The sequence below is a fragment of the Chroicocephalus ridibundus genome, chromosome Z (genome assembly GCF_963924245.1).
Source record: "Chroicocephalus ridibundus chromosome Z, bChrRid1.1, whole genome shotgun sequence".
Lineage (NCBI taxonomy): Eukaryota > Metazoa > Chordata > Aves > Charadriiformes > Laridae > Chroicocephalus > Chroicocephalus ridibundus.
The window spans coordinates 61,849,167-61,873,892 of NC_086316.1; the positions used below are offsets into that span (position 1 = coordinate 61,849,167).

The 24,726-nt window shown below is 42.4% G+C and overlaps 1 protein-coding gene across 5 annotated transcripts; it reads right to left on the reverse strand.

Annotated features, from left to right (window-relative positions):
* Positions 1 to 384: 384 nt before the first annotated feature.
* On the reverse strand, positions 385 to 21,756 carry CDK7 (cyclin dependent kinase 7). Of its 5 annotated transcripts, XR_010069039.1 has the most exons (13): positions 21,574 to 21,756; positions 21,185 to 21,244; positions 19,921 to 19,954; positions 18,573 to 18,640; positions 16,601 to 16,669; positions 14,878 to 14,988; positions 12,374 to 12,492; positions 11,233 to 11,332; positions 9,283 to 9,369; positions 5,945 to 6,094; positions 4,148 to 4,295; positions 3,760 to 3,995; positions 738 to 1,403 (listed from the first exon to the last, which is right to left on the reverse strand). XR_010069039.1 is itself a non-coding variant. In XM_063319795.1 (12 exons), exons 1-12 carry the CDS (start codon positions 21,637 to 21,639, stop codon positions 697 to 699), a joined length of 1,029 nt encoding a protein of 342 aa, XP_063175865.1. In that variant the 5' UTR covers positions 21,640 to 21,756; the 3' UTR covers positions 385 to 696. The 5 variants fall into 5 exon arrangements, 4 of the variants coding, with proteins under 4 accessions (XP_063175865.1, XP_063175868.1, XP_063175864.1 ...); XM_063319795.1 differs by lacking the exons at positions 738 to 1,403; positions 3,760 to 3,995 and adding an exon at positions 385 to 713; XM_063319794.1 differs by lacking the exon at positions 3,760 to 3,995 and having other exon boundaries at positions 745 to 1,403.
* Positions 21,757 to 24,726: the final 2,970 nt, after the last annotated feature.

A 24,726-nucleotide genomic window follows, 5' to 3' on the forward strand; every position in this document is an offset into this window, starting at 1 on the left:
ACTCTTAACTGTCTCTTCCCTATTCAGATTAGCACTTTTGTACATATGCCTTTGAGGAGCAGGACTGCCGTTCTCTTAATCCCCCAGCCTGCATTCAGGATGATGATGTTTGATTACACAGACGGTAAAAACTGCTGTAACTAATGTTATTTGAAAAACATTTTCTTGACACTGTCAATTAGATCTTAGTAGGAACTTGAAGTTTAATTTTCAACTGCCACCAACCAAAATACAGAACACAGTAAGATACTGGGAGACTAGTAACTGTTCTCCCTTACAAGACCAGCACACTTCACATTGGCTCAAGGTAGGAATAAAATGAAGTAACACAGGAGCAAGAAGGTGGATGCTCTTCCTCTACAAGCCTCAAAGTCTTCTGTTAATACACTTGCCACATACATTAGAAAACAGAACGCTGAAAGCTGTTCACAGGTGGGAAAATGACAACGGCTCACCAGGTATCCCCGAGATCCAGTGCACAACAGGGGTGGGCATCTGGTTAAGCTGCATCAACAGCACCTACTGTCTTGTTTCTCTCCATTGCAGAAGTCTGGTTACCCAGCAGCCGCTTTGCAACACAGCCATGCTGGAAATCAGGCCACAGAGCTGAGCCCAGCATCTGCACTATGAATTGTTCAACAGCCACCGGCTGACAGGAGGGCTGGTATAGTTTTCCCAGCTGCATTTCCCTCCATCTCATTGCAATCTTGAGGCTGTGAAGGAAACAGTATTTATACGCTCTCAGACAATTTCTCCCGGAAGACTGGAGTGTGCAACAAAACCAACCCCTCAATACTTCACGTTCAATCTCTGGATCATATTGTTTTCAATATAGTGGATGTGTCCCTGGAAAGTCTTAATGCTCATTGAGAGAGCACATGCAAACTCATTTGTTATTACATTGGCATATTAACTGGAACAAAAAAGCATCCTGCCTTCCCCTTAAAATGATGCAGTTTTTTCCAACATTTATTATAGGGCTGGCAATCACACGTACATCTAAGCTCCAGGTGAGAAGGCTGTATTTGCCGTTTTCCTCCTTAGGGTGTGCATCTGTACAGAACAGCATGTGGTTCAGCATAAGGGTTCTGCAAAATTAGTCTGTGTAGATCTGTAGCCAGCAAGCACTTCTGACAGTTACTACCTCACAGCATAAGTCAAAGTAATGAGACAGTAAAACAGAGAAAGGAATCTTATTTTGCTTACAAATACTTTTATTTAGGAAAAAAAAGTAGGGTTAATAAACCTCAGTTTCAGCAAGAAAATATTAAATTCAGATTTTACATATGAAAATATTACAAAATAACCATCCAGTGACTATTACAGCGTTTTTCAATTGTTCGGAGTTGGGCCATTTTCATCCACCATCCACGGCAATCAAAAAATCAATTTTTTTGGTAATCCTGAAAAGTGTAAATCACATTGTTACCAAAGTAAAGGGGTTCGATTCCCTCCTCAAGGTTTTAGCATTTGTTTGATACTATTCTCGAGACACATCTACTCTGAGTTTGCTGCAGCAGCAAGTATGATGACTTTTTCCAATGAATCTCTAAAAGAGTGCTAGAATCAAAGCCCACTTGAATCAGTATGTGTACTCCAAATGAGCATCAAATTCTATAGTTAAGTGTTAATTCCATTTGGGATACATGTAACTATTTCTCTGTGTTCGTATAAAAAGTTAGCCATTAATTCCACCTTTAAACCTAAGAAAGGCAAGCTATTCCATGGCTTAACCCTGTCCCACCACACATACACTCTCCATGATTTTTCTTACATGCTATCACTACCCAGCAATAAGCTGTCTGCAGGAAGTAACAGCCCTTTTAGTCTCTGCCTCATTCTTTAACTGTGTCCTTGTCAGTATCAGATGTATAGATGAGGCAGCAGTACTTTTCTGATTCTGTTCCATATCTTGTCCTCTCACTTCTTCATATGCTACTGATTTATAATGTAGGTAGAATAAGCCATAGCTACCTTCTGGGATGGATATGAAGCTTACCATGAAAGGATCCAACTGTTTCTGCCTGCCCTATAGGCAGAGGTCTCCTCTACTGACATTGAATCATACCCATGAACTTTCAACGAATGCCCAAACAATACACATTCTTAACATTAGATATGAACAGAACGGTATTTTTTTTTTCCAAACCAATGTAAGACAGTTTTGAAATCAGACAGATTCCCTATACTATGTTAACTCAAGAAAAAGTATAGTGCTGTAACTTTTATACTGTTTTGCAAACTTATGGCTCCAAAGAAATGCAGACTAATGTGACTAGAAATTGGTGTCCTGTGAAAGTAGTACTGTTTTTGATTAAACGTTTGCCAGACTGGAGAAGATGGACGATGATGTCATCATAGCATCAGTGTCTCCACGTACCTCACTGATCAGAAATAAGTGGTAGCAATAGCTAGAAATGATGCATGCTTAATACTTTTCACAGGCAGTCATCCATCTAGTTTTCCCCGGACAGTTAAGGGGCTGTTTTTTGAGAAGTACAGCTGTTGCACAGTGAGGTTTGGTGAACACGCCCCACAGGCTAGAGGGTTTTGTTCTTATGGAAAAGAAGCACTTATGGAAATGGCATATATTATTTCTCCTGGCAGCCAGCCCCCAATGCCAATATTTGATAAGAGGGCACCCATCAGGAATTACTCAGTCCATTCTTGTAAGTTCCAGAGCGCTACTTCAACACGGCTGAGGGAAAGAGAATGTACCGTGCAAAATGCAAGCGCAGGCCAGGCTAAGAATTTCAGGGATGCAACGTACTGTTCTTTGAAATTACTCTTGCACATTTCCACCCTCAGTAGCAATAAAAACATACCGTGCTTCAAATTTTATTTAAACAAAGACTGTAGAATTGTTCTTCCAAACCAATATTAAAATTTTAACTTTAGATGATAATGCCATGTAAAAGGATGTCAAATCCAGGGTAGCAGATTTGCTAGCTCTAACATCGTCTCTCTCTAACGTTGGTTGGCCTGAGGGAATCTACCTTTGAGACCCTCAGGTTCCATAGCCCAGCTAAGACAACAACAGAGCATAATGGATTTTCTGATGTGCTTCAAGAAGCACTTAGTGGAAGTGATACTGCTTTTTATACTGATACTCAAATGCCTCAAAAAGTAATGCTGACATCCTAAATGCCTTAGTTATAGCCCATCTCAAAACTCATGGCATTCAACACACATCTGATTTCCTCTTGCTGAAGATGAGACTTTTGGAAAGACATTAAAGTAATTAGTGTTCTAGCTTGACGCAGCTCTGAAAACTTTGCTTATTGTTAAATGCAAGACTTCAAATGGTTAAGTCGCAGGACTGAAGAAAGCATTTCTTCCTCTTTGCTGTCCTTTAGTTAACAGGCATATTTTAGGGCATTTATTACAAAACACTACTCACAGACTCTCACACAGTGTTGCAAAACGAGCTAAAAAGCTTAAATTAATTACCTAAGCTATGGTAAATTGAGAAGTTCGCAAATCTCAGTTGACTCATGGTACTATGGTCAGCAGAGAGCATGCAAATAGTCCACTAATTAAATTTTTCTTTGAGAACAGAATCTTAAGCTAATTTAATTTGAAACGGACTAAGAAACAGTAAGTCAAAGTGCCTAAAAAGTAAGTTAAACTCTAATAATGTAGCTGTCTCTCCGAATTCAAGAGGAAATGCACTTCCATGGAGGCATTTCCATTCCAAAAAGGTATCACTCTTGTATCAAAACAGTCTTGTACTGGAAGTAAGAAAAAGCTGATGCTGACCTGACAGCTGCTATCTAGCATATTCCAGCTGTTAAGATCAACTCCAAGTTTAAGAACCAGTATTTCCCTCTGTACTGGAAGGTCTGAGTAATTTAGTGTCAGATATAGGTCTCGAGTCCTCAGAGCTTTTCTTGCCGTGAAGATATGAAGTACATGCTGCTGTTTGCGGAAGACTGGAGGCTTCATTTAGAAGTTAGAACACAGAAGGAAGTCATTCCCACCCTAAAGCATTTATCCTAAAACATAAATCGTTACAGGGCTTCAGCTGGTGCTGGTACCCAGGGACATAGTCCATTCAGAGAGTTTTTGTTCTGAACACCGTTAAGTATCACGTTCTCCCTGAGCACATAGCTCCTGTTTTAAAACAGATTAAACATTAAGAGGTTACCTTGATCTATTCCTTCTGTTCTTTTCCTTTTTACATTTAAAAGTGCATTTTGTTGCTCCTTTACAACTTCTGCGGGACAATTGGGTCTTGGCAGCTGATTTCCTGGAGTGGGTCCTGGTCGGTTGCTGAAATACTTCTGTTTCAATGCCTTAATGATAACAGAAGAAAAATAACCAAGTGTCAGAACACCACCTATACAGAGGTTATAATGAAATAAAGCACTTGCATTTGTGACTTCAAAACTACTTGGGCACTTTTATACTAGAAGGTGGCCTTGGGGAAAATCAAGGTCTTGTGTTCTGAATGACTACCACAGCACTTCAGTTTGTAAGCGACAATTGTGTACTGGTATTTTTAACTAGTGTTCAGACATCCTAACAAAACGCTAGACTAAGTCTTCTGCAGGAGGTCTTGTACAAACAGCAAGTTTCTAGCTCTGAAGAGTTTACATTCTGAATAGATAGATGAGACAAGAGGATAAAGAAGAAAGTAGGAATGAATAAGAGAGTATCTCTGAAGTCTTGTTCAGATCCAGGACCTGGACACCATCTATTTTTCTACCTTTTGCAACAGGTCTTTCCCCAAAATTTCTTTAACTATGCTGTTTCTACACTGTAAGAAAAATGTAGTTTGAATTACAGCAGAAGACAAACACAAAGGAGCAGGGTTAATTTTGTGTAGTGGAATTTCATGCTCTAGTTTAAATTTTAGGAATTTCACAGCTTCCATAAACTGTGGTTAAGGAAAAGAGCCTAAGCTGTCTCTTATGCTTATGTCAGTTATGTGATATTCAATGCCATCTATAAATCAAGCCAATACAGTAAGCACAAGCTGTTTCCTGCCTTAAACTGTGACATTGTCAATAAAAATGCTACACACAAAAAAAAGTCATATATATTCAAGTCACCATCCTACAATATGAGCTGTAAAATTACTTCATCCATACAAACTAGTACAGAAAGTGTTCCAAGGCTAGCAGAACTAATTATGTTGAAACTTATATTGAAATTTCTTAAAGATGATGACAAAAAAACCAAACCTGAACGTGCTCTGAAAAGGCCTTCTAGTAAAAAGATACATAACACATGCACTAATCTTCTGGATTGGCATCTGCCTTGTCTAATAAGAAATGAGGGAGCATTGGCCTTAAGGGGACAGCCCTGTTTCTTGCATGCTTCCCTAGCAGTGTAAAGTAACAGAAAGAGTTTTGAAACTGCAAACTGCTGTATCTTCTTCACAACAGAAATAAATATTCTGAACCAGAACATTCTGCAAGATTTTCAGAGTCATCCATTTCTCCCCGTCAAGGAATAGTGAAATTAAGATCAGTTTTACCCGATTATAATGGAAGAGGATGTTCAAATCAGAACAGTGGTTTAAATCACCACAGAATTTCATGTTAAAAAAAGAATCGAAAAAGTTTAAATGAAATTGAAGAAGAGACTGGATGAATTAAGGATGAAAACCTTTCAAAACCAGGAAACGATATGCCATATTAAAACTTAAGTTTCAAGCTTTAAGTGACTGAATTTTGAATTTCAAATACAAAGACTGTCTGAAGGCTGTGACTCATACACCTTGTAGCTGTTTACCTTTGCTCTAAATTGGGGAGGGAGATGATCAGTCAGCACTGTTTTTGCCTTTCAGAGTTCTCTCTATATAATACTAGAAAAATGTTTCTAGTATTTCATAGACAGAGCTATATGACCTTGAATTTTAAACGTGGCTTCAAAACACATTTATCTGATATTAACAGCAGGTTAATGAACATTAGGACATAATGCAAGTGTACTATACCTGAGTAGCTGTAACCCTTGTACAAGGATTGAAAATGAACAAGCCTTGCAGAAGATTGAGCAAATCATCACCAGCTGCGCTAAAGATATGCTGAAGTGGCATTCCAGGGAAAGACTTAAATGCGACATAATCTGGAAGACTGGTCATACCCTACAAAGGCAAAAATGGCATGTATGTTTTTCAACTTAGAAAGAGTTCAGCTTTTCACAGAAAGGGAACTTTGTATGGCTGTCTTTCAGCAGAAGAAAATTATGTTTCGAAAGACCCTGCTAACACTTGGTCACTGATACGGTACACAGGATCATTACCTGCCCCAACCCTGTAGTGGGTGCCCTATTTGGTTGTTTTGCCCTGCCCACAGACACCAGATTGTCTGATGGAGGGAACTACCTGTTCCCCTTTTCCTAGCTACTTTAGCGAAATTCACAAACACAAAACCAAGAAAGTTATTCTGCCTGTTCCTCTTTGCTCACAATCTCAGAAATACTGAGCACCGTTTGAATGCAGCCAAAGCCCAAACTGTCTCCTTACAAAAAGGGTTAGCTCAAGCCCAGCAGGATACTCAGCCTATGTTGGTTTACAAGACTCTACCCACAGGCTGTGTTAAAAGTGTGCAGGCTTGCATGGAGAAATTAAAGCACTTCATGGTTCCCCTGGTGGCAGCACCCGCCTGAGAAACTTGACCACCAGCTGGAAGCTACAGAAAAGGGAGTTTCTGCAATAAAAATACATAAAGCTTTATATATTGACCAAGAAGACTGGGAAGGAAATATTTGGTCTGATTTGGAATCAAACAATGACACATCAAGTTCTTGAAGCCCAGACTTATGAATCCCATCAATTATTGAAACTGAGTAATGGAGGCATTGGAAATGGCATTGGAAAATGAGCTAATGGAAACATCACAAGTATTTCTACACACCCTTTCACAAACATACACCTAGCCAAATTAAGCAAGCACTATCAGAAATCTGTTACTGTGGATTACTTAGCCTGGCTTGCAAGTAGGAGGTGGGATACCATACAAATTTCAGAATCAAAAGCCCAGATCCTCACTTTAGGGTCTGGAATCTGACTACAAATTCCAGCAAAAAATATAGACTGTCTTTTGGTTATCAACAGCTTATGTTGACAGAGGAGGACTGAGGACCCTAGCTGTTCCCTGGCCAATCTCACAAATTTAGAATTGAGCATAGCTAGGTGGGTTATCAATCATGCTTTAGATGCCCCTCCGGAGATGAAGACCTATGGGGACATCATCTTACTGAGACATGGTGGTGTTTACTAATCAAAAACGGTCCCCTCAAAGGACATTTAAGTCAACAGGCACTGAGGCACTGGCCTTACAGGTACACCCAGCCCCACATAGTCCCTGCTATTACAAAAGGTAGTTTTTGCACTGTTTATCTTCATGTCTCCCTGAAGATGCAGCTAATGTTACCACCAAACCCTGCTGTGCTCATGTAAGTTTAAAAAAGCTCCCTAGGCATGTTGAAACACGGGAGGCCTTCCTGGCATTCCTGAACAGGCAATACACAGGGTTCCAGCATCAGTGTTACTGCCTCTTGCCAACCTCCTGCATTGTGCCACACATGCTCCCATCAGAGCTAAAGGCCCAAGTGCCCCTCCTGCCATTCCATCAGCTGGAGCCTGGAAACACCAGCCTTGCACTACCCAAAATTATTAGAGGTCCAGTTAGCCCCACAGGGTGCTTGTCAGAAGCCGCAAGTCCCTCTGAGGTGCTATGGAAGGTGTAGCTTACATGGACTTCCAACCTAGTGGTAAATGTCGCACCATCAACGATAAATTGTGTTTGCGTTGCCTCATTGATACTGGTGCTCAAATTTTTGTCATCCATAGATCACACACTGGAGGGGACCACTTCCCTTACACTGCAGTAGTCTGCATGTTCACAGGACCACCCACAGTTCTTCCTGCAGTCACAGTGAAGTACGACTTCCCTAATAGATGTTTTGCATCGTATTTTTCATTACATCCTTCACAACATTCCTTTCCCTGAAGGATGAGCTCAATCCACTGACACTCAACATTGGGTTCCTGGTATTGCCATCATCACTGATGGAGCCTAACCTTCAGGCCCCAAGCATCGTATTCTCACCCACTTCACCTTTCCCATAGCTACCAATGATCACTCAGATCTGCCTATTAAAGTCCATCCTATCACCACACAACAGGTGGGTGCCTGGTTTACTCAACCCATGGCTGAGGTTAGGCGGAATGACTGAGCAGATGCCACTGCTGCAATCTGGGGGGTGGAAGTGGTAGTGGACGGTGACACTCATGATAAATTGATTGCAGCCCAACAGTAGCAGATGAAACTGCGGAAACCTTAGCCCAAACCTGCAACTTGGAATGCAGAACCACCATTGTCGCTCACTGATTACACGAGCACTGGAGTTATCCCACTGTTAAAGCTTCAACCCAGCACATTTGGTGACTGTGCCCTGCTTAAGGTAGCATCCAAGCACCACTCACACAAAGGAAACACAGCACAGAGGGAGACGAGAGGTGGGATGTGATGACTGGTTAGCAAGTCCAGAGATCGATTCCACAACTCAACTACAAGAGAGGATGGTCTGATCAGGGAATTCAGGACTCCTTGTGTCTGTCAGCAGGTCCAAGTCACTCATCAGAAGTTAAGCCTTGCTTCCTGTCAGTCTGCCTGATAACCAGGGTTAGGTAGGTCATCATGTGCCCTGATGCTAAGTTTGGCCTGGTATTAGTGAATTACTGAATACTAGTGAATACCAGTGAATTACTGGTATTAGTGAATTTATTAGTGAATTACTGAATTTACTCTCATCTCAACAGAAATGATTGTGCTACTAATTTGTGTTTGTTACAGTACAGTTACTCTGAGATAAGTTGTTTATCCCTAAAGCTGTTGATCTGGTGTTTCTTACTGTATCCCAAACTATAACTTACTCAGGCCAACTTAAGTCCCTACAAATTGCTCCTACTTCTGAAAGTGATTAAAGCCTTTCAAGTTAAAGCAGACTAACTAATCAAGCATCTCAAGAACATTAAGTAACAACCATAATTTCACACTAATAGCCATGGGAAACTGGATACAAACAGAAAGGAAACCAGGAAGATTTATTACCGTTGCTTAATGCTAACAACATTGCTATATTGATCAGAGATTTGCCAACAGACACAATAAATTTCACCTACTTATCCTCCGCTTTGTGAGACCAGGCAGCTGCCTTCTGAAAACCTACTCAAGTATTCTGTTGTACCCTTTAATTTCATTTCAAAAGCTGAAATAGAGAGTATCAAGTAAAACTAATGTCAGTTTGTTAAACGAAGAGACTCACAGGCCACTGTTCTTCTGTTGGAGTGCCCAGCGTTTCAAATATCCGTGTCAGCTGGTCAAGATCAGAGTCTCCAGGCAAAAAAGGAACCTGGAAGAAGGGAGCAGCATTTGGCAGAATCAGCTTCTGAACTTCAATTCTAGGAAGGAGCTCTGAGCTATCCCTCATAATTGCAGGGCTAAATATCTTTGTATACCAGCTGCCCACAAAGAGGTACACTGAATATTTGAGGCTGTCTAGTAATGTCCAAACAGATTCTGAAGGTGTCTTGCAACTCAGGCTGGATATCACTGACTTGATAGCAGAGCTAAACATAAGATTAAACCACCACATTAACATAAAATAACACAAAAAAGGAAAGATTTTACATCTCAGTTGACAGTTTAAAGTCTGTTGGTCACAGTGATATTTCTATCATCTGCTCCCTGCAGTTAGGTTTTATATATATTCAAGACATTTAAAGTCTATTGTAACTGCATTACACAAGCAGCAGTTAGAGTGATGGAATGAGATCACAGCATGAGGACAAGTAGTGACCCACTAGGACAGAAACTGCCTAATCAGTGTCATGTCTCATTTAAACTAGGTAGAAGACAGAAAGGGGGATATTTTCCCGGTTCAAGCTGTAGCTTGCGCATCAGGAACACAGTGCAATAAAAAGGGACTTTGTGACCAAAGCAAAATTATGAAGAATTAGAGGCAGCATTTAACTAAGTAGGACAGAAAGACTGTAGTGAACATCCCTGAACATTTAGTACATGGCAGCATACTAAATTTTCATGTCATGAAAGCCCCTTGAACATAAACTGCTTTTGTGAGGCTCGCTGAAGTTGCACTGTCCCTCAACCCAGTACATTCAGGAAGAAAAAGGAGAGATGCATTTAAAATTATCACAGTGATTAAACTGAACCATAACTCATTTTCTGCTTTGTGAAAAAAGAAAGAATCAACAGAATTCAGTAATTTATTTGCTTTCTGACTTTCCTTGAGTTTATCCAACTTTAGCAGGTTTAATGCCTATTTACACATCACTAGTGCTGCTTAAACAGCAAGTGTACGTTTCCATTTCTGAACTGCCAACCAAATGGTACCAGTACACCTGTTTGTGTGATAAACCAAGGCAAAGGATTTCTTTCAAGGTGTTTTCAGACAAACCAGTTCCCCAATCTGGTTCACCACATGGCCACACAAACATTTAAAGTACAGTGCAAAAACCAAAGAGAAGCCACTTACTCATAGACAATAAATTATACTGCAGGCTATTTCATGCTTTCAGCTGTGTCTGTGCACCTACCCTCCACTCCCCACCTCACGCTTTCATGTCCTCTGCAAAGAGCTGCATAATAAATGGTCTACTTCTGTGTAACATACTTAAGGATCTTGTACTATACTCAGGAGTGGCATAGGATTAGCATGATGTTAACTTTCACCTTAATTCCAGTATTGTCAACTCATCACAGCTTAGAACATCAGTCTTCTGCTCATTACAAATAAACCCACAGTTGAGGTATGGGTGATAGTTTTTACAATTATTGGGGAAAAATGTAGAAGAGACAGAATATTGCCTGTATCTATGATGTCCCATTTCTTGAAGGACAGCAAATGAAAACCAATAGAAGCCTGGGTGAAAGGATAACACTCAGAGGACTGGAGGAGTTAGTTATCTACTCAACCTTCCCCAAGGCAAGACTGTGACAGCTTGTTGGAATATTTTTATCCAGCTGCTTTTAAAGACTTCCAATGATTGCGATGCTTATAGAACCTCAGTCTATTCCAAAACTTCACTTTCCTTAAAGTTAGCAAGCTTTTGGAAGCTTTTCCCCCCTCCTCTTCTTTCTTTCCTAAATAGCCTAACTGGCTTCACCTGCTTCTGTTAGCAGAAGTGAGAAAGTCCACATACAGAGTTGTGATGCACTGAAGAGAAATACAAAATGCTTACACTTGAAGACTTACCCTGAGGAGCAATTCAGCTAAAATACAACCAACAGCCCACATATCGACACCAACACCATACATTCTAGCACCAAACAGTAGTTCTGGGGCTCGGTACCACCTGAAAAGAAAACACATTTTGGGAAAACCACCTGCCTTTGGTCAGGTCAAGTGCTGTATACTGTAGCCATACAAGAACTACAAAGAAGATACTGCTCCTGCCTATATATTTTTCAGACACTGAAGAGCTGTACTCTACCCTGCAAAGTGTTTTAAGAAAGACTGAACAAAATTGTGCATTCCTCACCACAGTGTCACATAAAACCACAAATTAACTACAGTTTCAACTGAGACGATTAACAAGCAACAGAACAGCAGATGTGCAAAGGAAAAAGTATAACATGCAGATTTGCATGTTATAAACCAAAATTTTCTTTAAACTCTATGTTGAAGAAATTACAAAGAATTCCTTCCAGCTTCCAAAAAACTCCATACCAACATGCCCAAGTACAGAGACTAGTTTTATGCAAAATGAATCTTGACAACAGTTGTTTAACAGCTGCTTCCATTGTCGAAGAATAATCAAGTTCCATGCAATGGAACATGCTGCATTTCAATCTACCATACCATTTATGCCTTTTAAATAAAGGTGTTGGAACAAACCAACTTAGCCTGAGTAGTTTTAGCATTATAGCAGACAAAAGGAAATACCTTGCGCATTTTAGAGTCCTGCTTTTTAAAACATACCTTAAATAAGCATGGCATAAATAACATTAAGAAATATTGTAATTGGCTCAAGCTTTTGTTTTGTAGTAGATAATGCAACTAGCTACAAAAAAAGATTCTAGGTTTCATGATTAGCAGACAGCAACAGCTGTCTTAACTCTTAAAGCCAGGCTTATAGGTAGATAGGTGTTATTTCCATCTGTTTCAAAAGAGTATCACATCCCAGAAAAACCACCATGGATGCGTATACTAGCAGTTCTTACAGAGACTTTACTAAACAATGCCTTCTTGCATTTCCTTTATGAGGATCTTGCTGATACAGCCATATCACATGAGCTAGATGCCAAACTTTGAATAGATTGATTTGATACATTTCAAGAGACACTGCAAAACAGCTACAGGATCTCTATATAAGAAACAAAACAGAATGTCTTACCTTGTTACTACTTGGTGTGTATAAACTCTATTTGGGCTTCCAAAAGATTTTGCCAAGCCGAAGTCAGCCAATTTTAAAACCCCATTTTCATCTAACAACAAATTATTTGGTTTAAGATCCTGTCAGTACAGAAAGCAAAGAATGAATCTCGTCAGTGTTGATAAAAACAGACATATAATGAACCTCCTGGTAGGTGTGCCATAACAGTATTCAAAAACGTAGGCTTTTGATTCTATTGCAAGTCCACATTGTGAGGAAAAAAAATGAAAAAAAACCCCAAGGAAATCAAGTATTTCATTGTACATGAAAATCGTAGTGAAACACATCCATTTGAATATCATCATACTTAAGCTGCAGCATTTAAAAAAAACCCTGCCTCTTGGTAGTTTTTAGCTTCGCTGCAGGAACAGCAGTAATGTCTTAACTGCATAATTGCCAAATGAATAATTAAAAAAATCTTGCTAATGTTTGAAATAACTAGAAATCATGGAAGTGATACAGTTTAATACAGTGACAGTGTTTTGTGGGTTGACCTCCGGCCAGCAAAGCACCCACACAGACATTTACTTACTCTGTTCTCATCCCACCTCACCCCCGCCTCAGCAGGACAGGGGAGAAAGCAAGAGCAGCAAAAGCAAGACAACTCTGGGAGCAATATAAAGGCAGTTTAACAGCTGAAGGAAGGAGGGAAAAAAAAAACCCAAACAAGCAGGCAATGCAATGGAAATTATTCACCACCTTCCACAAGCAGACTGATGCCCAGCCAGTCTCTGAACAACAGCCACCTTGGAAGCCAAAAAACACCCTTCTTCCTCTACCCCAGATTTTATTCCTGAGCATATTATTACATGGCATGCAATATCCCTCTGGGCAACTTGGATCAGCTGTCCCAGCTGTGTCCCCCTCCCAACTTCTCACCCACCCCCAGCCTGCCCACTGGGGTGAGGGCAGAGCGGGGGAAAAAGAGACAGCCTTGACAGTGCCCATACACTGTTCAGCAACAGCCAAAAACATCGGTTTGTTATGAACACTGTTTTAGACACAAATCCAAAACACGGCACCATATGGGCTGTCGTGAACAAAGTTTAAACCATCCCAGCCAGACCCAGTTCAAAGTGCTGATCAAAATCACATGTACCTTGTGACATGTTTATATAAATATCTAAATTATAACCACATCAGTAATTCTTAACATTCCTGGTACTGCTGTTGTCTCTCTAAAGACGTTGTCTGTCTGGACTTTGGTAAGGCCTTTGACAGCGTCCCCCACAGCATTCTCCTGGAGAAGCTGGCGAACCATGGCACAGACAAGTGTACTCTTCACTGGGTTAAAAACTGGCTGGATGCCTGTGCCCAGAGAGTTGTGATTAATGGGGTGAAATCCTCTTGGCAGCCCGTCACCAGTGGTGTCCCTCAGGGCTCAGTTTTGGGGCCAGTTTTGTTTAATATCTTTATCAATGATCTGGATGAGGGGATTGAGTGCACCCTCAGTAAGTTTGCAGATGACACCAAGCTAGGTGGGACTGTTGATCTGCTTGAGGGTGGGAAGGCTCTACAGAGGGTCCTGGACAGGCTGGATTGATGGGCCAAGGCCAGCTGTATGAGGTTTAATAAGGCCAAGTCCCGGGTCCTGCATTTCGGTCACAACCCCAAGCAACACTGCAGGCTTGGGGACGAGTGGCTGGAAAGCTGCCCAGCAGAAAAGGACCTGGGGGTGCTGGTGGACGGCCGGCTTAACATGAGCCAGCAGTGTGCCCAGGTGGCCAAGAAGGCCAACAGCATTCTGGCTTGTATCAGGAATAGCGTGGCCAGCAGGAGCAGGGAAGTGATCGTGCCTCTGTACTCGGCACTGGTCAGACCTCACCTCAAGTACTGTGTTCAGTTCTGGGCCCCTCTGTACAAGAGGGACTTTGAAGTGCTGGAGCATGTCCACAAGAGCTCCCAGGCTGGTGAGGGGTCTGGAGACCAGGTCATATGAGGAAAGGCGGAGGGAGCTGGGCATGTTTAGCTTGGAGAAGAGGAGGCTGAGGGGAGACCTCATTGCCCTCTACAACTACCTGAAAGGAGGCTGTAGAAAGGTGGGCGTTGGCCTCTTCTCCCAAGTGAATAATGACAGGAGCAGAGGAAATGGTCTGAAGCTGCGGCAGGGGAGATTTAGATTAGATATTAGGAAGAATTACTTTACTGAAAGAGTGGTCAGGCACTGGAACAGCCTGCCCAGGGAGGTGGTTGAGTCACCATCCCTAGAGGTATTTAAGAAACATCTAGATGTGGCACTTCAGGGCATGCTCTAGTGGCAGAGATTGTAGGTTGTTTGGTTGGACTCAATGATCTCAAAGGTCCTTTCCAACCATGAAGATTCTACAGTTCTAAAACAGCTAGCACAAATGCTTATGGACTAAAAACATCCGAACTTCAAAACTATCTTTATTAGACTTTAGACTCAAATTCTATCAATGTGACTTTTGTTATAGCATAAAGGCTGTCAATTAGTACATGCTTACCCTATGTAGAATCCAGTGCTGATGTAAATATTCTAATCCTTGAAGCGTCATCAACATATATGCCTTGATGTGAGATTGTGTCAACACAATACTGGTATCCTTTATAATAACCTGTGAAGTGTTACAGTGATAGTCAAGCTTCCCATGCAAGTTTAACTTACTTTCATTCTTTCAGTTTAAAAGTTATTTCAACAGTTAAGACAAAGTTTGAATTGGCAGTCACATATTCTCTACTGTCCTCACCCTTTTTCCAGAAAAATACATCTACTGTGCAGATTAGAAATTGAAGTGGGGAGTCCAGATGATCTACATGAACTTTGCAAAACCAGCAAATGAGAAAATGGAGGGGAGGAAACGAGTTTATTATTTTATCTCAGTTCCAGGCTGATAGTCAAACTTACAAGACAAAGATGTAGACATAAAAATGATATATGTGTCAGTAAACTTGAAACTTACTCCTTCTTTCTCTGTGCAACCTACGCATCTAACCTTTGTAAATGCAAGTTTCCTCTTCTATTCCCAAGAAGACCAAGAGGTACGGCCACTTTACTATATTTTAACAAATCCACTTATGTTTTCTACATTCTTTGATTTTTAACATTAAAATTCTATGCAAACACCCTGTTTGAAAGTATTCAACACTACTGCCCAAAGCTTCCTTTTTAATATCGCTGTCCTGCTGAGTAACAACCTTTCCTAAGCTTTGAGTTGTTTGAGACTTACAAACTAGCTGCCTAAGACTACACAAAATTTAAGTATGCAGCATGTGCCCGATCACAACAAGCTACAGCCCCAGATGGTGGCCTGAGTGATACCACAATACAGTTAAATGCTCTGTATACCACAGCATTATGTAGTACAAGAGAGTATTTAACTCTTCTTTGTACACCGTATCTTCTTCAGCTCTAAATGTTGCATAGTTACTAAGTAAACAGAATGAATCCTCTAGAAAGTCTGCTTATTACTTTATCTTCTATTAGCAAAAAAAAAAAGACCTAACATTTTCAGTCATGCATTCATCTAGGTTTCAGCAAGAGTGTCAGTGTTTTAATATTTTAAATGCTAGCCACAGTTCTTAACAGGATACGTGCAATGAGCTATCTTAACAGCTACATTAGTTTCAGTCCAGAGTAGGGGTACTGTGTGCACATACAGATCTGGCATGAATTGACATCTAGCACAGCCTTCCAAAACGAAGAATCTTGCATCAGAATATCTCAAAGATTTTGGCAAACTGACTTAAGGTCTTGGAGAATGAAACATCTGGAAGATGCTGATTTGCAAGTACTTAGCATTGTTAGATTTCAAATAATGGCTCAAGTGTGTGTGATTTTATTAGCAGCTCATCAGCTCATCACTTGGCATACTTTAGTATCACACTTGAACATGTTTGATGATATGATGCTTAATAATTGCACTCTGAGATGCTGATCTATGACAGAGGCTCTATGCCCTGACTGCAGTCCCAGAAAACTGACATGGTAAACATTATCTGTTTCTTGAGTATCATGCTGACAAGCTTTTAAAAGCAAAGACATTATCAGCTGAGACCTCACAAAATTTGTCAAATTATTCAAACTACTTTTAAGACATGATCTTAACCAACTAACATGATGAAAGTCACCTTTCTAATATAGGGAAATGTAAGCCTGTTAAAGTAGTATTTTTCAAAAAGCATTTGAAGATACTGAAATAAGAAGTCTTTTAAAAAAAAAAACCTTACCTCGAGATCCGTTTCCATAAAATCAAATACCAAGCTAATATTGGACTTGTGCCCAAATGCATCTAGAAGCTGTAAAACAAAATATATTATGATGAAACATACTCTCATACTTCCAGTTTTCTAAAATTCTGCACCATTGTAGTCTGTGTGTGGATTTTCAGTTCGCTGAACTAGTTTAAGTTTTTCACCTTGCAATACAAAAATTCTTACTAGTTCTTAACTCAGTCTCCAAAAAAAATCCCCATTAAGCACGGTAATAACATTTCACACAATTTCCACTCCTTCTTAGAGTTAGGGGAAAAAAAAAGTGAAAGAATTAACTTTACCGTGTTAGCTACAACAGACAGCCTAACGCACACCTTGTCCTCTCCCCAAACTTTGCTGTTCTACAAAACTCCTACCCTTTCTTAAGCCCAGAGTAAGTTTTCCCATGGATTCAGTAAGGATGCAGTATTTAGAAATTCTAAGCACTAGGCTTATTAACTTCCTTTCAAAGATATTCTTAGGCATGTATTCATCTTTGTAGCAAGCTTTCTAGGATAAAAAAAAACACCAACTTTTTGGGAGAACATGCAACAGGTCCTTTCTTAAGATGAAGCTGTATAACGACAGGATCAGTTTCTAATTTGAAAGAACACAAGCATGATGTCGAGCAAGAACAACGTATCATGTATTCTCATGATCAGCAAGGTATGCTCTCCATGGTGTGGCTCATTCCTTACTGCCTCAGTAGGACAACCATGTGAATTACACAATTGCAAGACAGCTGTTTGTATAGTTCATAACAGCAGTGACTGTGCTCATGCTCTTCCCCTGCAGAAACCATGGTAACAGGAGATATTATGCAGGTGAGCCTATGGGCTTGGCCACTTTTTGTAACTCATACTGCTTACACTTCCAGTATCAACAACAGTTTTATCAGGACTGCTAAGAGGGGTACAACCTGCTTATGGACCTGCTGATCATGAATTTGTCTAATTTCTTCTTGAACCGCTGATGCTATCTGCTTCTACGATGCCTGTGGCAACAAATTCGAGAAATTAACTACACACTGTGTCAAGCAGTACAATTTCCACACACACCCTTCCCCTGATGCAAATACGTTTTAAACACATCTCCTGTTTCTAGTACTGTGGAGTTTTGCAAGTATCAGTTCTGCATGCACTTCACCTGCCACCTCAGTTTTGTAGACCTCCCCATTCCCAGCCTTTTCCTCTCCAGAATGAGGAACCCCAGATTTTTTCATAAAGATACTTCATCCCTTTGTCATTTTAGTTGTCTTTCTCTGCACATCCTCTAACTTTGATAGCTAAAGCAACCACTTTGAAAGTAAATTCATAATCCAGAAGAGAACCATATATCTCACTCTGAAAAAGTTAAATAAAATATCTGGAAAATTCATATTAGGTCTAATATTTATAGCAGAATTTCAAATTATCACTAATAGCTAATTTTAAAATATCTTCAGCTCCAGCTGGGTATCTATAGCTGCAAGTCCACCTAAATGCAGCTGAAAAGATACAAGTTTTGCTCCTGCCAAAAGAGGCTTTAGATAGCATGCTAAAACCTAATAAGCCACATGAATCCCACTTTACCATTGCTTAAAAAGCCTGCTTTTGGCTCTCACCAGTTCCACGTGAAGCAAACAATGAGGTAAATTAAGCACTGCACTCTTTGCAAGTCTACCAGAGACATGCAAAAATCATCCAAATTTCCACAATTCTCACCACCATTAACATCCACATAGCCCCAGGCTAGAAAGTAAGAGGATTTCAAAAGAAACTACTTAGCCTTTGTTATTGAAGTAGGTATTTGCTGTTACAATTGCTTTACTGCCCATTTGGGGCTGGAAAAAATAGCTCAAATAAAATTAAGTAGCATCTCCATGACGCAACTAATTCTAAATTGCAGTTTGAATGTGTACCAAAAGTATTTGAGGACTGACTCTAGAAGTGGTGTTCATTTTACTTACACCAATAATATTCGTATGGCTTAGTTCCTGCAACAATTTTATCTCCCTGAGGGCTGTTCTGTTGATTCCTACAGTGAAAAAAAAAAGTATAAGAGACAGAACAAGATTAAAAGTTTTGGATTAAGCTACAAAGAAACCTCTCATTCTGCTCCTCGCTCATTATTTACTACCACAAACTACTTTCTGACCACTCAACAATTTGCTAAATAATAAGTACAATACCATAGACGTACTTGCTGCAGAATAAAAGTGGACACACACTTTCTTCCACAGCAAATAAATTCTACACCACAGTAATCCGTTTTAGATTATGAAGCAATGTGTTGCTCTTTCAGCAAGAAGGGAAAGTCTGAGCAAAAGTCTAGAGAAAAAAACCTACCTTTTTCAGGGTATTGTAAGCCTTGGTTTTACTTTAAAGAAGAGTCACATCTTGCAAATACCAGTTCTTCAATGTGGTGCACTTCCAGGAGTGGGTACCCTGACAAACCTCAGAAATACCTCTCTTTTCTTTTTGACATAGCATTATTTAATAAAGCAAGGCACTTACATTTTCGTATATTCATGCTGCGGCCTAAAAGGTACAGTGGCCAGAACCTGCTCACCTTTGCTTGAATCCCTTAATAGCCAGATTTTATAGAGGAAGAGACAGGGGGAGGATGGTGCACTTTGGTAGTCACACTGACTGCACAGCATCAAACCATGATTCCTGTGGGGTAACAATTCCTCCTTCAAAAATGCTGGTATGCATGGTTTGTATGAAAACTGTCTGGCAAGCAAATGCTCCTGTGGTATGTTGCGCAGGAAGTTTCAGGGGTGCAAGAGCTGAAAAAACAAGTGTTCTCCCAAAACCTGGGATGTGGTTCAACACGTAAGACTCTAGCAGAGGTTTGATCAAAGCTCCATGGATTCAAGGTCTTGTTTTTATTAACTTTTTCCCAGCATAGATTACAAAAATAGGAAAAAGTAAATATCTGAAAACAGAGACAAATACTCTCACCCATCTTAAATATTTAAGGCACAGAGATGCGTCAATACAAAAAGGTATTCCAAACACGGTGCTGTAAACATTATTATTGTATGCTATATTCATGTCTGTATTCCACTAAAATCAACAACCTAGCCACTTATATACCCATATTTAGGCATAAACTACGCATGCAGATACCTCTGCTGCTTTTTTTCTGCCCCTGCAGTTTGGGAAGCAATCCTCTCACGCACAGCCTTACACTAAAAGAGTTGAGCTCATTTTTCTCAGCCTAGTTATGGTGTGGAAAATAAGCATACCAATTTACAAAAACAAAGCAAACAAAACACAGCTGCTACAGCATGAATTTGTTTTGAAACTCACCATCTTTAGCTTCTGATCTATGTCCCAGTTTAATCTGAAAAGAAATGTTTCATATTATATAAGGTTAAACCATCTGCCCCAACAGTAGGGGGTATATTCTTTAGTATTACTCTTCTACAACAGAATGAGTTTCAGTACCATTAAGTGCTGTACCAGCTAGGGTTGAGGTTGTTTTGGGGTTATTTTCCTCTTAAAAAAAAAAATAATTGTCTCAACAACATTAGCTTTTATAACTGCTTAAAAATAGTCATGACAGCACTGAAAACAGACATACTGCAAACTGGCAGCATAAAATGCTTTGTAGCCACAAAGCTTTATTATACCACTAACGAGCTTCTCCCCAAGGAGGAATGAGGGCAAAGTAATTGACAGTCATCTTAGAATGATTCTAGTAAAATCTCCATACTCTGTAAATTGGGCTGCCTTAAAGTCCTTCTATCCCAGTCGTCTACTGCCCTGAAATTTTCAAGTCCAAAGTCTTGCCACTGATATTTCCAGATTTTAAAAGTTAAGAAAATATTCTGATACAAACAAGAACGCATTTCACAACAGCAACCATATGGGAAAAGTATTATAATACTAAAAGGGCTTAGTGTAGCAAACAAACTTACTTACTATTGATATGGTTCAACTAGTCTAGTAAAGTAGGCCCTTTAACTAACCAAAGCACTGTAACATGCATTTTTCACCCCTCAAAAAGCACAGCTAATCACCTATTTTTAATACAAAAACTTCCTGCAATCTCTTCAAGCAGTGAAGCGAAACACTTTCTGACAATATTGACATTTTCAACGTTTGTATTCACATAGGTAAGTTCCAGATTTAAGATCAGTTTTGTCAAAAAAACTACCACAAATTCTAAAGAACTTAATCAAGAGTAACTTTTCTGGACTGAAGGAAACGGGCCACAGCAGGAGGAAAGATGAAAAAAAAGCCACTATCAAGGACTAATCATGTTTGTAAATGTGTTTTTTAAAAAAATAAATCTGTTTAACAGATAACTGAAATGTCATGTTATAGACCCTTCAGAAACTCAGAAATGTAAGACTGAAGCTAGTGTCTCTTCTTGGGGAGAGGTGGGGATGATGCATGTATCAACTGATAAAGACAGATTAACTAGATAATAAACAAAATGCTCTAGGAAAAAAAAAGAAACACCTACTCTCCCACTACCCATTAAGTGGGAAAAAAAAAAAATAATTAAAGTCATTAGACAGGTCAAGAGCAGCCAGACACTTGAACGGGAAAACATCCCGACACTCACCTTTTTAATAGCCACGATTTGGTTGGTGTTCTTATCCCTCGCTTTATAGACGGTAGCAAACTGCGGAGAAAGAGAACAGAGACAGAGGCCTGGGTGACCGCCGGGGCAGCGCCGGCCGCCCAGCCCGGCTCCTCAGCCCGGCAAGCCGACCGACCTGCGCCCCCCCACACACCCCCACCCCAGGAGGCGGCCACGGAGCTCCCGCCGCGGGGCCGCTGCTGGGGGAGAGCCGGACGGTCGCCTCGACACCCCCCTCGCCCTTTAACAGCCGCGCCTCCCCGCCGGGTAAGGCGAGACGGGCCCGGGCCCGGCCGCCGGCACCCGCAGGGCCCCTCCGGTCACAAGCGGGCCCTCAGCGGGGCCGCCCGTCCGCCCCAACGGCCGCTGACCTGTCCCTCCCCCAAGAAGTCGAGCTTCTCGTATCGCTTGGCGCGGGCCCGCGCGTCCGTGGCCATGACCGCCGCCGCCACCGGGGCCGGGCCGCGCCGGGGGAGACGCACAGCCGGCGACGGGGCTTTAACACCGCCGCGCCGCTTCCGGCCCGCCGGCCGCGCCCCGCCCCGCCCCGCGCCCCGCCCCCTGCACGCGCGGCCGGCGGCGCCTCGCGAGAGCCGCCTTTGACCCCGTCCGCGGCGGGGGGCGGAGCGCGGAGGCTGCAAACGGGGACTGGACGGCGGCGTCGGGCTGGGAACTGGTCGGCCGGAGGGAGGGCGTCGCGGTAATCGGCCACGGATGTCCGTCTGCTGGAACAGCCAGCGGTTTACATCGCCCCGGAAGAACCCACCGCCAGCTCTGGCGGAGGAAAGCCATGGAGCCGTTGGAGCGCGACCAGAGGAGGCCACAGAAATGATCAGAGGCTGGAGCACCTCTGCTGTGGGGAAAGGGCTGATGAGTTGAAGGCGTTCAGCCTGGAGAGAAGGCTCCAGGGAGACCTTATAGCGGCTTTCCAGTACCTAAAGGAGACCTGCAGGAGACATGGGACAGGCTTTTTACTAGGGCCTGTTGTGACAAGACAAGGGGTAATGGTTTAAAACTAAAAGAGGGTAGATTTAGACTAGATACAAGGAAGAAATTTTTACAGTGAGGGTGGTGAAACACTGGCACAGGTTTCCCAGAGAGGTGGTAGGTGCCCCATCCCTGGAAACATTCAAGGTCAGGTTGGATGGGGCTCTGAGCAACCTGATCTAGTTGGAGATGTCCCTGCTTGCTGCAGGGAGGCTGGGCTAGATGACCCTTAAAGGCCCCTTCCAACCAAAACCGTTCTATGATAACCTGTTTTTATTTTGCTCCCAACCTTGGATCTGACAGTCAGGGAAAATGGCTGCTACACAACCGCCCAATGGAAGGTGGGCACAACAACAAAGTCTTGATTTGAGAATACCTGTGTCCTTTTGCTGCCTGTAAAATCATTCACAGAATCACAGAATGGTAGGGGTTGGAAGGGACCTCTGGAGATCATCTAGTCCAACCCCCTGCCAGAGCAGGGTCACCTTAGAGCAGGTTGCACAAGAACGCGTCCAGGCGGGTTCTGAATGTCTCCAGAGACGGAGACTCCACCACCTCTCTGGGCAGCCTGTTCCAGTGCTCTGCCACCCTCAAAGTGAAGAAGTGCCTCATGTTTAGGTGGAACTTCCTATGCTCAAGTTTGTGCCCGTCACCCCTTGTCCTATTGCTGGGCACCACTGAAAAGAGCCTGGCCCCATCCTCCTGCCACCCACCCTTTAAGTGTTTATAAGTATTGATAAGGTCCCCCCTCAGCCGTCTCTTTTCCAGACTGAAGACACAAAAGTCCCTCAGCCTTTCTTCATAAGAGAGGTGTTCCAGTCCCCTAATCATCTTGGTAACTCTCTGCTGCACCCTCTCCAGCAGTTCCCTGTCCTTCTTGAACCGGGGAGCCCACAGCTGGATGCAGTACTCCAGGTGCGGCCTCACCAAGGCAGAGTAGAGGGGGAGGATGACCTCCCTCGACCTGCTGGCCACACTCTTCTTGATGCACCCCAGGATGCTGTTGGCCTTCTTGGCCACAAGGGCACATTGCTGGCTCATGGTCATCCTGTTGTCCACCAGGACTCCCAGGTCTCTTTCACCTGAGCTGCTCTCCAGCAGGTCAGCCCCCAACCTGTACTGGTCCATGGGGTTACTCCTCCCCAGGTGCAGCACCCTACACTTGCCCTTATTGAATTTCATAAGGTTCCTCTCTGCCCAATCTCCAGTCTGTCCAGGTCTCTCTGTGTGGCGGCACAGCCTTCTGCTGTGTCAGCCACCCCTCCCAGCTTTGTGTCACCAGCAAACTTGCTGAGGGTGCACTCTATCCCTTCATCCAGGTCATTGATGGATATATTGAACAGGACTGGACCCAGTACTGTCCCCTGGGGAACACCACTTGTCACTGACCTCCAACTAGACTCTGTGCCCCTAATCACGACCCTCTGAGCTCTGTCTTTCAACCAGTTATCTATCCACCCCACTGTCCATTCATCTAACCCACATTTCCTAAGCTTCCCTATGAGGATGCTGTGGGAGACCGTGTCAAACACCTTGCTGAAGTCAAGGTAGGCAACATCCACTGCCCTCCCCTCATTTATCCATCCAGTCATGCCATCGTAGAAGGCTATCAGATTAGCCAGACGTGATTTCCCCTTGGTGAATCCATGTTGAGTACTTCTGATAGCTTTCTTTTCCTCCACATGCCTTGAGATGAGGCCCAGAACGAGCTGTTCCATCATCTTTCCAGGGATGGAGGTGAGGCTGACCGGCCTGTAGTTCCCTGGGTCCTCCTTCTTGCCCCTTTTGAAGACTGGAGTGACATTGGCTTTCCTCCAGTCCTCAGGCACCTCGCCTGTTCTCCAGGACCTTTCAAAGATGATGGAGAGCAGCCCAGCAATGACTTCCGCCAAGTCCCTCAGCACTCTTGGGTGCATCCCATTGGGACCTATGGACTTGTGGATATCTAATTGACTTAACTGATCTCTCACTTGATCCTCCTCAACCAAGGGGAAGTCTTCTTCTGTCCAGATTTTCCCTGTTACTTTCTCCAAAGTCTGGGACACCTGAGGGCTAGGCTGTGCAGTAAAGACCAAAGCGAAGAAGGCATTCTGTAACTCTGCCTTCTCTGCATCCTCCATCACCACAGCTCCTGACTCATTCAACAGCGGGCCCACAATTTCTCTTTTTCTTTTTGCCTCCAATATACTTGAAGAAGCCCTTCCTGTTGAGCTTGATGTCCCTTGCCAGGTTTAATTCCAAGGAGGCCTTGGCTTTCCTCGTTTCATCCCTGCACGCTCTGACGGCATTCTTGTAATCTTCCCAAGTAGTCAGTCCCTTCTTCCACTTACTGTAAACTCCCTTCTCCCACTTGAGCTTTTTCAGAAGCTCCCTGCTCAACCATGCAGGTCTCCTGCATCCTTTGCCCGATTTCTTGCTCTTAGGGATGCACCAATCCTGAGCTTGGAGAAAGTGGTGTTTGAATACCAGCCAGCTCTCTTCAGCCACCCTGCCTTCCAGAGCCCTAGCCCATGGGATCTCTCCAAGCAGCTTCTTGA